The 13481-nt window shown below is 64.7% G+C and overlaps 2 protein-coding genes and 1 long non-coding RNA gene across 3 annotated transcripts; all 3 read right to left on the bottom strand.

The window, feature by feature from the left end:
* Positions 1-2175: 2175 nt before the first annotated feature.
* On the bottom strand, positions 2176-6365 carry CRABP2 (cellular retinoic acid binding protein 2). Its single transcript, XM_069795684.1, has 4 exons — positions 6185-6365; positions 3710-3888; positions 2980-3102; positions 2176-2857 (listed from the first exon to the last, which is right to left on the bottom strand). The coding sequence occupies exons 1-4, from the start codon at positions 6252-6254 to the stop codon at positions 2807-2809; spliced, it is 423 nt and encodes a 140-aa protein (XP_069651785.1). The 5' UTR covers positions 6255-6365; the 3' UTR covers positions 2176-2806.
* Positions 6366-7368: 1003 nt separating this feature from the next.
* LOC138687583 (uncharacterized) lies at positions 7369-9621 on the bottom strand. Its single transcript, XR_011326738.1, has 2 exons — positions 9324-9621; positions 7369-7529 (listed from the first exon to the last, which is right to left on the bottom strand). It is a non-coding gene; the product is annotated as an uncharacterized lncRNA (long non-coding RNA).
* A 1012-nt stretch (positions 9622-10633) lies between these two features.
* On the bottom strand, positions 10634-13412 carry ISG20L2 (interferon stimulated exonuclease gene 20 like 2). The gene is made up of 3 exons (XM_069795665.1): positions 12574-13412; positions 12010-12210; positions 10634-11604 (listed from the first exon to the last, which is right to left on the bottom strand). The coding sequence occupies exons 1-3, from the start codon at positions 13213-13215 to the stop codon at positions 11491-11493; spliced, it is 957 nt and encodes a 318-aa protein (XP_069651766.1). The 5' UTR covers positions 13216-13412; the 3' UTR covers positions 10634-11490.
* Between the last annotated feature and the right edge of the window lie 69 nt (positions 13413-13481).

Genomic DNA, 13481 nt, shown 5'->3' with positions numbered 1-13481 from the left:
GTGTGTCCCCGCCCCCGCCACTTTGGGTGGCTCGAAGCCCCCCCTGCACCCTCCCAATGGCTCCAGCGGGGGGCCTAGGGCCCGGGGGGAGAATAAGATATAACCCTGGGGACCCCAAAGGGGCCACATCTCCCGCCCTGCTCACCCGCACCCGGCCGAGCCTTCGCTTCCAGAAAATCCACTAAAAATGCCGGGGCGAGGGGCCAGGGCCGCCCCCCCCCTACTCCGGGGTCGGGCATTCATTACCCACAGCACAAAGCGGGGCGGGGGGGCCGGGGCCCCGCTTTGTCTCCGGCAGATGAAAGGCGAGGGGCCAGCCTGGGCCCCCTCCCCAGCCTCCCTCCGGGGTGGGGGGGGCAGTAAGGCGAGCCGGGGGCCACCGAGGTCACTGGGAAGGATTAGTGCCGGATTAGAGGCGCCGGGGGGCACCCGAAACCACCCACACGGTCCCAGGGAGGGGGGCGGCACAGCCCAGCGCATCCCGCAAGGTTTTGGGGTCATTCGTGGTTCCTCCATCCTACCCCCCCCGTCCCCCGTCCCGCTCCCCCAGCAGCAGCAGGAGGAGGAATTTGCTTTTGTTTAAGGAGCAGCCGCCATCCAACGCCCAGTGCCGGCCGCCAAGTCTCGGCATGGGGTGGCCGTGCACCAGGGAGGGGGCACATCCAGCCCCTTCACCCCCACCTCCCCAGACTCCCCCCATCACTGTGGGGCAGCACCTATGGAGCAAGATGGGGACCCCCAGGTCCCCAGTGGGCCCCCCCCAGGTCCCCACTGGGCCCAGCGTGGCTGGATACTGCGGGGGGGGATGGGGATGTGTGTGCACGCAGCTGGCAGCCCTATAGACCCCCCCCCTCACATCCAGATTTGCCGCCCTGGTTCTCTCAGGGTACGAGGGCCCCCTTTGTACCCCACCCCGCCAACCCGGGGGCTCGGAAGAAAGACAAATTGGAGCCGTCCCCAGGGCGGCCGGGGAGAAAGAGGATATTTCTCCGAAGGGGAGAAGCCAGAGAGTCGGAGTTGGGGGGGGGTGGGGAGCGGCTGGTTTCCATTACCGGCTGATCCCGCCTGGTTGTGGCTTTTGCGAGATCTCTGGGGAGAAAAACGGTCGGTCTGGTGAAGAACGGAGAGGGCTGGATCCAGCGTCCACCCCACCCACTGGCACCGGTCCCACCGGTGATGCCAACTGGTCCCAGTTATGGCGCGGGATGTTGGGAGAACTGCGGCCCAGGCAGTGTTTTGGGAATGGCGACGGGGGCAATGGGAGTCTGCCAAGTGTCCACCTGGAGATACCGGAGCCCTTCCTCCTCCTCCTCCTCCTCCTCCTCCCCCGGGAAGCTGTAATTACACCCCTCCTGCTGCTGAACTCACTCCCTGGCAGTGCAGCATCACACTCGGGGGCACTGGGGGTGAAACCAACCCCAAATCCTGGCCCCCTTCCCCCTGTATCCCCCCCCAGGGGCCGCTTACTGCTGTCCCCTCCCCAGCCGGGGCAGGAGAGGTGCTGGGTCCTGGGGAACAGTGTTCTACACCCTGCCCCATCTCCCCAAAGGCAGCCACAGGCACGCCCCGGCTCAGCAGGACCCCAGTGCTGGCGGGGGGCTGGGTCAGTGCCCCCCAACTACCCCATGGTGACTCTGGGGCTGCCCCAGCCGAGGGGTCCCAGCCCACCCTGGGGAGCAGCTTTGCCGAGGCTGGGGTGGGCATGGGGAGCGAGTACATCCCCCCATCCCCGGGGCAGGGCTCCCCTGCACCCCGAACCTCTCCAGCACCACCACGGGCTGAGCCCCAATGACCCACAAGCAGACACTTCCCCCCCCGCCATAATTAATGCCACCTCACGTAGGGCAATTAGCAGGCAGCACCCCAATGAGCATCACCTGGAGCAGACCAGGGAGCCACACCCCCGCAGGCAGCACCCATGGGTGCCCCAGCTCCTCCAGCTAAGCTGGGAGGGTGTCTCATCCCCCCCCCCCCCCCCCCAGCGTGAGCTGCACCCCAGCCCCACGCCATCCTCCCTGCCCCACGGCTGCCCCACGGCCGCCCCTCGCTTCCCACGCCATGATGTGCCAACCCGGCCACCGCCTTTGCCCCCGGCCCCTTGCGCAACAGCTGCGGTGCAGGAGGTGTGTGTGTGCTAGCGGGGCCGGGAGGGGACAGGGACGCTGGGGAGGGGGGGGAGTTGTAGGACATTTATTGAAAAGAGGAGGGAGGTGGTGGGGACAATCTCGGGGTGGGGGGTCGGACCTTGGGGGATTCGGACCTGGAGCTGCACGGACCGCAGTGCTACTGGGTTGGGGTCGTTTGGTGTTTCTTTGCGATACAATATTCACAAATAAATACTGGGGAGGGGGAGAGCAAGCGCAGCCCCTGGGCAGGGCAAGGGCCAGGGGCCTGCATCAAAAAATGATACAAAAAGAAAAAATCAAACTGAACTAAAACCAGTTAAAACCAACCCAAAAGCCCAGGGAGGCGGCTGCATTACCCTCCAGCCACGGCCCCGGCACCTTTCCAAAAACTGTGCGCTTTGTCTGCACCGAGGGCGGCAGCAGGACAGGGCCAGAAAATGAGATTTTCCTGCCCCCGAAGAGACCCCAGGCCATGAGGGGGGGCAAAATGTTGTGTTTTCTTCCCCCCCAAAAAAGGGGTTGCTCTGATGTACCCCATAGGAAGGTGCAACCCCCTCCCTGTGGCTGTGGGGTGAGTGGAGGGGACCAGAGGGGACACAGGGTGGGTAATTGGGGCTGGGGGGGACAGGACATGGGGCTGGGGGACCGGCGCTGGATGGGGGTCAGCGGAATGGGGGGTGTCACTCCCGGATGTAGACCCTGGTGCAGACGACGTCATCGGCTGTCATGGTCTGCAAGGAGGAGCAGGGTCACTGTGATGGCCATGGCCACCCTCCCTTGCCCCCCCCCGAGTTTCCCAGCATGCACTGGGGTAGCGATGCCCCCCCCCCCCCCCCCCTCCCCAGGTCCTCACCAGGATGAGCTCCCCATCGTTGGTCATCTCCCTGGACCAGCCCGTCTTGGGTCCTTCGCCCTTCAGCAGCCGCTGCTCACACACCATCTTGTTCTTGTTCTCACTCTCCCACCTGGCCAAGCTCTGCAGAGGGGGGGACAAGGGCGATGCTGCGGGGGGGACAGGTACATGGGACACCCCGAGAAGCCCCCACGCAGCCCCCGCCAGGCAGGACCATCCATCAACCAAAAGATGGATAGAGCCATTTGTTCCCCTTTGTGACCCAGCCAGGACAGTTGCAGGGAGAGGGGGACCAGCCCTCTGCTTGCAGGGGAGAGCGTGTGGTTGTGTGAGTGCAAACAAGCGTGTGCACGCGGGCGTGCATGCACGCTTTTGCACGTGCGTGCATGAAAAATGTGTGTGCCTGCACGCGCACACACACTGGTGAGCGCTCCTGCCCTCAGGCAATAGGTGTGTGCATGCACAAACACCTGTGGGTGTGCATGCACACATGTGTGCATGCACATGCACAAGTGTGCACACATGCCTGTGCGCGCACACACACAAGTGAATGCTCCTGCCCTCATGCAAAATGTGCGTGCATGCACTAACACGTGTGTGCATGCACACACATGCATCTGTGTGCATGCACACACGTGTACACCTGCCTATGTGCACGCACATGTGCATGAGAGCTCCTCATGCGTGGGGTCAGGATCAGACCCCTGGCGCAGGCAGGGCTCCCCCCCACCTTGCAGGGCCGCCCGTCCACCGTCTGCTCCTCGAACTCCTCCCCGATCCTGAAACTGATCTCGGTGGTCCGGACGGTGGTCGAGGTCTTGATGTAGAAGGTCTCCCCGTCCTGCTTGATCTCCACCGCCGGCTTCGAGGCCGCTGCCACCGCGATCTTCCTCAGCATCATGTTGACGCCTGGGGAAGGGGATGGCGGCGTCGAGCTCCCCCTCCTCTGCACTGCTGCCTGCAGCATCCCCCGGCATGGGGGGGGACACCGGAGCTGCCCCTTCCCCGTGGGGTGACCCGCAGCCAGGGAGGTTAAGTGCCTCTCAGGGCTGGATGCGGCCCCCTCTCCCCCGGCAGCCTGGGGACAGGGCAGGGGGTCAACATGGCGGTTGAGGGGGGGCACGGCCATGGCCCCCACACTTGGCAGTGACACATCCCAGGGGGACCCCGAGCACTGGAGGCGGCTCAGGGCAACCCACATCTGGGCCACATCTGGCTCTCGTTACCTGGCGGCAAGGAGCGGGGGCGGGGGCTGATGCCGGGGAAGGCTCCGGAGGCGCCCGGGGGAAGGGACAAGGGTGACCGGGAGGGTGCGTGGGGGCGAGGGCTCACCCAGCCCACGGGGTGACGGAAGGGACAAGGCACCCGCTCTGAGCTTGGCCGAGGAGCAGCTCTGTGCCTGGTGACCTGTGTGACCCCACCGAGGGGTCCCCATGGTCATTCCCCCTCCCAGCCCCCCGCTAACTGCAGGGCAGCTGGGGCTTTGTCCCCGCTCCCGGAGGCAGCTCATCCATCATGTCCCCAAGCCCCCGGCTGTCACCCGGGGACAGCCTGGCTCCCCGGGAAGCTGTTCTTTGGGGACATTGTTCCCGTGTCACCCTCCGGCAGCTGAAAACTGTGGGTGGGCACCCGGCCAGCCCTCCCCGGAGAGGGACCATGCCCTGGCTACCACCCCCTGCACCCCCAGAGAGGGTCCCTGCAGAAAGGGGCTTCCCTCCAGCACAGGGATGGGGGGGGGGGGGGGGGGCGACAGATAGTCCCAGCCCCACAGTTGGGACACAGGTGGGATCCGGGATCCAAATCCTCCTGCAGCGGGGATGGACACGTCCCTGCGGGGTCCCCTCCACGTTCCCATGGCTAGACCCTCCAGGATGCTGCTGCTGGCTGGGATGGTGGGGCTGGGCCCCCCCCCAGGTCCCTTCACTCCCTGCGAGGCCTGACTTACACCAGGGTGGGTGCCCAAAACCCAGCCATGGGCAGATGCAGCCCCACCACATGATGCTCATGGTGGGGGGGGGGGGCCAGCGAGGAGAAACAGCCCCCAAAGGGAGCAAAAGCTGGGGAGGGGGGGCATGATGCAGCCAGTCTTGGGGTCTTGAGCTGATCCTCCCCTGCCCTAACCCCTCTGCCCAGGGGGTCCAGAGGTATCAGCTTCCCCCAAAGCTGCTGAAAGGCCGGGGGGGGTGGTGCTGGGGGGGTGGCGAAGGGCAGGAGCCCCCCGCTTGCGCTGTGGGAAAGGAAGAGCGGCTCAGTCTGGGCTGGCAGATTTATTTTCCTGCTGAGGTTTCTCTGAGCCACTTTCACCGGTGGGGCTGGAGGAGGGAGAGGGGGTGAAGGCAGGGGGGAGAGGGGAGTGAAATCCAAGAAAGTGATAATTATACTGAAATATTTGTTACGTATCCCCTAACCTGGAAAATATTCTGCTCCAGCAGCTCCCCGGCAGGCGAGGAGAGGGTCAGGCGGAGAGGAGCAGCAGGGGGGGCTGGCTCCAGCCCTGCCCAAAACCCTGGGGACCCCCATAGCCTGTGCCCCCCGCTTTCCCCTCCTGCAATGGTTCTTGGCCCTGTGAGCCCCCCCCAATCCCCTCTCCCCCAAGCCCTGTTCACCGCTGCAGCCAGGACATGGCACCATGGTGGGAGGCAGAGGGGACCCAAAATGAGCCCTGCGGGGATGGAGCACCCACGCTGTGAGGTCCCATTGGGGCTGGGGTTTTGGGGACCCTGGGGTCTGGGTCCCTGTGGGGCAGGTGAGTCCCTTTGGGTGCCTTTGGGGTCGGAGGTGCAGGGTGCTGGCGGGGAGGAAGCCCTCGATGCGAAGGGTCCTGGGGGGAGAATTTGGAGGTGCCTGCACTTGAGGAGGCCACCACGGTGGGGAAACTGAGGCAGGCAGGAGGGGGGGGCCCGCAGGGGCCATGTTGGACCCCTCAGGAGCAGGAGACGCTGCCTAGCCCCCCCACCCCCGCCCCCCGTGCCTCAGTTTCCCCAGTGGCGAAGCAACACCGAGAGCATTGTGAAAAGGGGGAGCGGGGTGGGGGGGTCCCCTCCAGCACACGGCAGCTGTGATCCCCCCCGGGCTGGAGAAGAGGCTTGGAGGGGAGATGGGAGGCAGGACTCCCCTTTCCCCCCCAGTTCCCCTGTCTCGCCCCCCCCCGTCGCAGCCAGCGCCGGGGGCCGGGGACCGGGGGACCCCGGGGACTCTCACTCACCCAGCGCCTTCAGCAACTCCTCGAAGTTTTCCGAACTCTTCATCTTCCAGTTCCCGGAGAAATTGGGCATCGCGGCTACCGGGGTGGGGAACCGAGGGAGAACCGAGCGAGCCGCCGCTCCCTCCGCACCGGCCCCGGCCCCGGCCCCGGCCTCGGCCCCGGCGCTCTCCCGTCCCGTCCCGTCCCGTCCCGTCCCGCCCGCGCCGGCCGTTTTATTGCCGGGCTGGTCCCACCCCCTCCGTCCCCGGCCCCGGCCCCGCTGAGGGAGGGGGAGGCTCTGTGCTCACCTGCGAGAACAACCCCCCCCCTCCGGATTTGCCCCGGCGGGAGTGGGGTGGAGGCACCCCCAGCTGCCTGCACCCCTCGCATCTGCACCCCTCGAATCTGTCTGCACCCCCCTGAACTACTCACATCCCCCCCCGAGTTGCCTGCACCTCCCTAGTCTGCCCACCCCCCCAACTACCTGCATCCCCCCCCGATGTGGCTCACCCCCCCAAGCATCCTGTATCCCCCTGACCTGCCTGCACCCCCCTGAACCACCTATGTCCCCCCACCAGGCTGCCTGCACACCCCAACCTGCCCACATCCCCCCCCCCTGAGCTGCCTGCACCCCCTAAACTACCTGCATCCCCCCGACCCCAAGCTGCCTGTATCCCCCTAAATCTGCCTATCCCCCCCTGCCCAAGCTGCACCCCCAACCCCAAGCAGCCCTGAGGACACAGAGCTGCCCGGCCCCGTGCCCGCTCACACCAGCAGCGCAGCTGGGCGCTAGCCGGGCACCTGCGAGCATCCCCACACTTGGGGTGATGCCAAGGGCACACGTGCGTGCATGCAGCAGGCACGTTTGCATGCATGCCTCCATATGCGTGCAGCTGTTTGTACACGCGTGTGCACAGCACACAGGTGCTTGCACACCCACATACGTGTGCGTGGACATAAGTACCTACGCATGCAATTTGTCCGGCCCACGTTCACGCACACACGCGTGTGTGGGTCTGCACACACGTGTGTGTGCATGGCCAGGGAGCAGGGCAGCTGCATCCTGCATGGTTGGGCAACTGGCCGGCAGCCCTTGCCGTGCTGCGTGAGGTTTGCTTTGGCTGTGGGCCTGGGGTGTGTGGGGGGGAAGCAAGAAGATTAACTGCTAACGCTAGATTAAACCCCTGATAAATTAGGCCCAGGTAAAGTGTGATTAATTATTTTTGGGGGTTTCTCTCCTCTGCGAAAAGCTGGAGGTAGGTGCCGTGCAGGGCAGGTTGTGCTGCAGTGCTGGTCCCAGGCATTGTGGCCCTGACCGAAACCTGGTGGGTGAGCAAGAAATGGTGTTTCTTGTTCATTGGCAGATCTGAAATGGAAGGAGAGAGATTTCTGCTCTGGTCTGGGGTGAAAACACCTCACCAGAGTCACCATCACCCCCCCGCCTCCCAACCACATCCCCCCCACCCTCGCCCCCAAAATCTCCGGGCTGCGATGCTGGTGAGCCAAGTTCTGGCTTGCAGCGAGTCTCTAATCCCTCGAAGAACAGGATTTATAACAAAGAGCTGACATAACCTTACCTACAGCAACGCAGATGCTCGACATGATGCCAGAGGGGACAGGGGTTGGGGACGGTACTCTCTGCAACTCCCCCGACAAAGCTGGAGGGCCTCAAGGAGGGGGTGCAGGGGAAGGGTCACCCCAACCCCTTCATCTCAGGGGTGCAGGAGCTGCGTGTCCATGTCCCCCCCCCCATGCTGTCACAGAGACAAGGGAGGGGGCGATGCCGCATGTTTGCTCCAAGTTTGGGGAAAGTGGGGGAAAAAAAAAAAACCTGCCCCATTTGCAGGACAAGCAGGTGGAGGGGGGGCTGGGATGGGACCTGCCTGCACCCCCACCCCCCTCCATCCCCCAGGGCACCCCCAGCCCCACGGGGACCCCTCGTCCTGGTGGGCCAGGGCTGTGCCGGACACCGTGACCCAGCAGGGTTATGAACGCCAGCCCTGGCAGCCCCACATCTGGAAGGGATTCTGCCAGAAACGGTGGATAAAGCCTTCGCACCCTACCCTCCTCTCCCTCCATCCCATCCAGGGAAAGCCCTGGGGTGGGCAGGCAGATAACCAGTACTAAATAACCTCCCCGGAGTGCCGGTGACCCCTGGGAAGGCCATGGATTAACCGGGAGAGGTGGAAGCAGGCGAGGAGCAACATCCTGGTGCCCAGGCAGCAGCGGCTGGCTCAGCCTCTGGAAAAGAGCTGGCATCGGCTGCCGCCATCTTATTCTCCCCTTCCCGGCAGGACGAGCTGCAAAAATCCTCACAAACCGCAGAAATCCTGAGTGCAGAGACCGCTGTGGGCCCCCCCCTGCAGCCCAGGCACAGCTCCCTCCCCAGCTCAGCACCCTCATGGGTGTCCACCCCCCACCCCAAAATGGTGTCAACGCTTGGGTGATGTGCACCCACATGCCGCAGGTTGCAAAGAAGCCGAGGCCACCAGGGGCTTGTTTCCGATCTGCCCCCCCCTCAAGCTCTCACTGCATTGGGAGAGTGGATGGAGGGACTCCAATGCAGAGGGGGGGGCCAGGGTGGTGAAGTCCCCCCTGCCCGGGGGCAGCCACTGTGTGGGGCTGAGCAAGGAAGGCAAGACACCCATCACCTCTGCCCCACATCCCTGCAAATCCATCCCAGCTGGCAGGGTGCACTCATGTCCATCCCCCCACTCTGCCTCCCCGGCCACTGTGACGGCCGCTGCGGAAATGAAACGCAGCTGGACGGCGTGACCGTACCCTGCCCCGGCCCAGTGGCCGCCAGGGACCCCGGCTGTGGGGTTGGAGGGAGCCCACAAGCCCCACGGCCTCCGCTGTGCCGTCGGCTGCCGACACGGTGGGGATCCTGCCCCAGACCCCGGCTCGTGGCTGAAGGGATGCCAAAGTGGGATGCGAGCAAAGCCCCCTCCGACCCCAACCCACCGGCTGCATCCAGCATCTGCCAACAAGCTGGGGCCTGGCCGCCTGCTTCTCATTTCCAAAGACATAAAAAACTTTAACAACCGGCCATTTATAACCCAGCTCATAAACCCACCCCCCTCTCCCCAGCCCCCCACCCCGATCACTTCCAAACCCAGCCCAGACACAAAGGCTCCCGGCTTCTCCTCCATGCTCTCACCTTCCTTTGGATTTTGGGGCTGTAACAGCTTTCCCACCCCCTTCCCGGAATGTGCAAGGCAGGACTGGGCACACACATGTGCACACAGGCAGGGCCTGGGAGGGGGAGAATGCTGCAAAGTTGCTTACCCCCCCAAAACACCCACCACCCTGCAAGATCCCAGCCCATGGGATGCTCAGGCATCCCCTCCCCAGCACAATGCAGGGGTCCCCAGCTTTTTGTGTTTAAACCCTCCAAAAAAGGGGAACGCCCCCCTGCCGCTGCAGGGGCTCAGGGTGGAGGGGGGGAGGGTTGTGCCCCCCCCAACTCCCCCTCGGTCTCCACCGCCAGGAGCTGAGCGCAGCCACGTAAACACATCGAATGGCTGGAAAATGTGACGTGTGCCAGGGGCTCGGGACCGCCGCCTCCCCCCACCCCGCGGGGCTGCATCCAGCCCAGCGTGGGCGGGGGGGATCCCCCAAAGTGGCTGCTGGCTCGGCACTGGCACCGTTCCTGGTCCCACCAGCCAGAGCTGCTGGTGACGAAGGTGATAAGGGGGAGCCGCATGTGCAGGGACGGCCAGCAGCCTGAGCAGGGCTGGGCCGCTTTGGCTGCCCCGGCCCCTCAGTGATGCCAGTGGCGGGGACCAGCCAGCTCCCCAGCACCCTGCGGTTTAACCAGAAAAGGGGGTGAACTGGGGGAGCCCCCAGGAGCTGCTGGCAGGGGCCAGGTCACACCTGGTGTGAAGAGGAGGTAGAGGAAGGGTCACCAGGAGGCAGATGTTGGCAGGCGATGGGTGATGGCTGACAGCAGCCGCCCGAGGGGCCTGCTGGGAGCCGGCAAACGTGGCGCTCGGCCGCTCTGTGCCAGGTACGGTCCCCCCTCCCTTCCTGGCAGCGCTGCCAGGGTTCCCTGTGACCAGGTGGGAGCCAGCGGGGAGGAACGGCACCGTCTCAGCAGTGAGTGCTTGGCTGGGGCCCTCTGGCTCCATGTCCGCCTAAGCCCCTTCCGAATTTCCTGGGAGCTCGACCCAAGGTGCTGCCTGCAGCCCCTGCCTGTCCCTGCTCCCCAGTGCCCATCCCAGCCCCGGGAACACCCCAGCCCCACAGTTCTCCCCTCCCGACCCATTTCGGTGGCCAGCTGGTGAGGTGAGGGGGGCAACTGTTTTGATTTCAAACGACAACGTGGAGGGGAATCTCACGTGGAGCCTGGATGCCTTGCTCTCTGGCTGGTGTTGGTCGCAACACTCCCCATGTACCCAGGGCTGAGCGCCGTCCCCACGGCCTGGAGCTCCTCTCCGTCCGTCCCCCCCCACCAAAAGGAAGGGCTCGTTAATCATTTCTTTTTAATTGGGATTTTGTACACAAACATTTCAGTTAAAAGCAACCCCCCCTCCCCGGGGCAGACCAAGAACTCAGGGCATGTTCAAGAGTTCAGGGAACAACCGCACGTTGGGGTTTGGAGGCATCTGTGAAGGACATGGCGTCCCCAGGATGGGAGGGACTGCACAGGGCGGCACAGTGCAGGCGGACCTGGTGACACTGGTTCCCCATGCCCGGGCTCGTCCCGGCCCCCTCATTTGCAGCGGCACTTACGCAACAAGGAAGATGGCACCCAAATCATTGAGGGTGAGCAGCTCCGAAAGAGTGGGGACTTTCCGGCACGATCTGCTTCCCACCCGTTGGGTGCTGCCCACACCCCCGCCGCAGCCCGGAGCCCTTTGGCGGTTCCTGTCCTTGTCAAGAGGTAGTTTTGCAAGAAAAGAAAAAACAGGAGGGGAAGGAGCTTGCCCTGGGCACCGATTCCTCCAGGGATCGAGCAAGTGCAGCCGGCAGAGCCCCAACGCCACATCCAGCCCCGCAGCCCCGCTCTGGCTTGGGCCCCGCCGTGTTATTGGCACCACCGAGCTGTTCTGGGGGGGATGCAGGACCTGAGAGACACCCCCACACCACGGGGAAGGCACAGGCTGGCCCCAGCTCTCCCCTACGTCCCTGGGGGAGGACAGAGCAGCGTAACAAGGCACATCGGGGGCACAGGGACAAGGGACACATGTGCCTGGTTCCATGCTCCCACCGTCTGTCCGTCCCCACTACCTTGCCTGGACAGATGGAGCGGCTGTTTGGTGCTCGCTGCTCCTCCCCGTGGGCTCTGGGCCCCTTTTGGGGTACAGGACCAGGCTGCAGGGCCATCACTCCTGCTTGGGGTTCAGCATCAGGTGTTGCTCCCACTCTGCCTCCACCACTTTGTAGAGCTCCATGGTGGCTCGGGCATCCTCCACCGAGGAGTGACCATTCTTCCCAACCTGTTGGGGACAGAGACGGGGTGTGGGCACAGCCTAAGGCACCGCTCCGACACTGGCTGAGCAGGAAAAAGCCCCCCTGATGCTGTGGGGGCTGAGCTGAGGGGTCCCTCCTCCCACGGACTGGCTTCCAGGGAAAGGGAAACTGAGGCACGGGGCTGCCTTGTTCCAGGACTGGCAGCAGCAACTGAACTCGGGATGCCCTGGTCTCAGGACAGTGTGTGAAACCCCAATCCTTCCCTGGGGATGAATCTCCCCTCTCCTGTCACCCCAGCGCAGCACAGGGGGATCCCCATGCCACTCCCCGACTCTTGGAGGAACGTGGGGAGCTCCCGGCTGAGGCAGCAGCCTCGCAGCGGCACCCCGTGGCGGCTGCCGAGATCCGGGAGGAGGATCCTGCCAAGCTACCTGAATGTCCTTGTGCAGCAGCTCCTTGGTGAGGCGCTTCAGGGAGATGGAGGTGTTCTCAGGGAAACCACCCTTACGGTTCAGCAAAGGGATTTTGGATGTGTCCCGGGTGAGCGCTTTGGGGTGGAAGTACTTGAGCGCCTTGAAATCGTTGTAGATGGCGTGGCCGACCACGATCTTCCCAGAGAGGATGCGCAGGATCTGAGGAAAGGGGATGAAGAGGCGGGGGGGCAGGGTGGTTAGGACACCTGGCAGCCCCGCATGAGGATTTCTGCCCCACAGCAGAGGGCTGCTCGTGCTCAGGGATGTGGGGCTGCCCCACTGCCAGCAGGGGGAAGCAGACCGGTGCAAAGACACGGGCCTGAATGGGAGCAGTGGCAGTGTGGGGAGACGTTCCCTCTGCTGCAGAGGCCAGAGGAGGATGCAGGCAGCCCTGTGAGTCCCCGCAGCCTGACGAACCCCCAAATGGCCTGAAAAGGCCACGAGACAAAGCCCCCAGCCCTGTGTCTATCCCCCCCCCCCCCCCCGGGCTGTATCACCCCAAAAATGCAGGCAAGAGCACACCTCTCGCTGGGCCTTGCTGAAGGGGATAGCGTTCACCATGTGCTGCCGCCGAATGCCGCTCCAGCGGGTGCGGTAGTCCACGATGGGAGCGGTGGGACGGATGTACTGGTCGTACATGACGTCGCCCTGGTAGCCCACGATGCTGCAACGGGCCAGGTCGCTGGTACGCCCACCGGGCCCTGTGCCCACCATCTCACAGTCTATAGCCACCAGTTTGGTGGGCTGCGGGGGAAAGCTGGGGGCTCTTTGGTTTCTCTTAGCTGTGCCCCAGGCCGTCGTCTTTGATTTCGAGGACAAGCCCGTTCCTTTGGAACCAGGACAACTGGTCGCACCAGGCGGGGTGATGGAAGTGGGACCGTTCACTTTGGGGCAGGGTTTGGGCTGGATGGAGGTCGGTTTTTCCGGGCCTTTCCTGGTCGCTGCCTCCTGCTTCTTGTCCCTCCTGCCCCTGGGGCCCGGTTTCTGCCGGGAGCCCCTCCCGGGCGGCGGCTGGGCCACCGGCAGCTGCTTCTGCTTCAGCACACCCCGCCGTTCCAGCGTCCGCCGCCGCTGCAGGAAGCTCTTGTGCTTTCGGTTACCGGTCTCCTTCTTCCCGGGACGCTCCGAAGGGGCAAAGTCCACGTTGAGGATCAAATCCGCCATGACGGGGCCCGGCGGCGGCGGCAAAGGGCTGGGGGAGGGGGGCGGGGAACCGCCACAACCCCAAAGCAGCCGGTCCGGTCCCGTCCGGTGCTGCCCGCGGTGGGGAGAGGCAGCTCGGCACCGGGATCCCCCCGGCACCGACCCGCGAAAGACACCGACCCCGCCGCCGCCGCCGTTTCCCACCCCCACCCCCCCTCACCTCCGCAACCCGGAAGCGGAAGCTGCCCCCGGCGGCGGAGAGGCACGTGGCCGGCGCGGACCGGCTC

Source organism: Haliaeetus albicilla, chromosome 10 (assembly GCF_947461875.1).
Source record: "Haliaeetus albicilla chromosome 10, bHalAlb1.1, whole genome shotgun sequence".
In the NCBI taxonomy this organism is placed as follows: Eukaryota; Metazoa; Chordata; class Aves; order Accipitriformes; family Accipitridae; genus Haliaeetus; species Haliaeetus albicilla.
The sequence above is the reverse complement of the archived record's forward strand: the minus strand, read 5'-3'. Positions and strand labels throughout refer to the sequence as shown.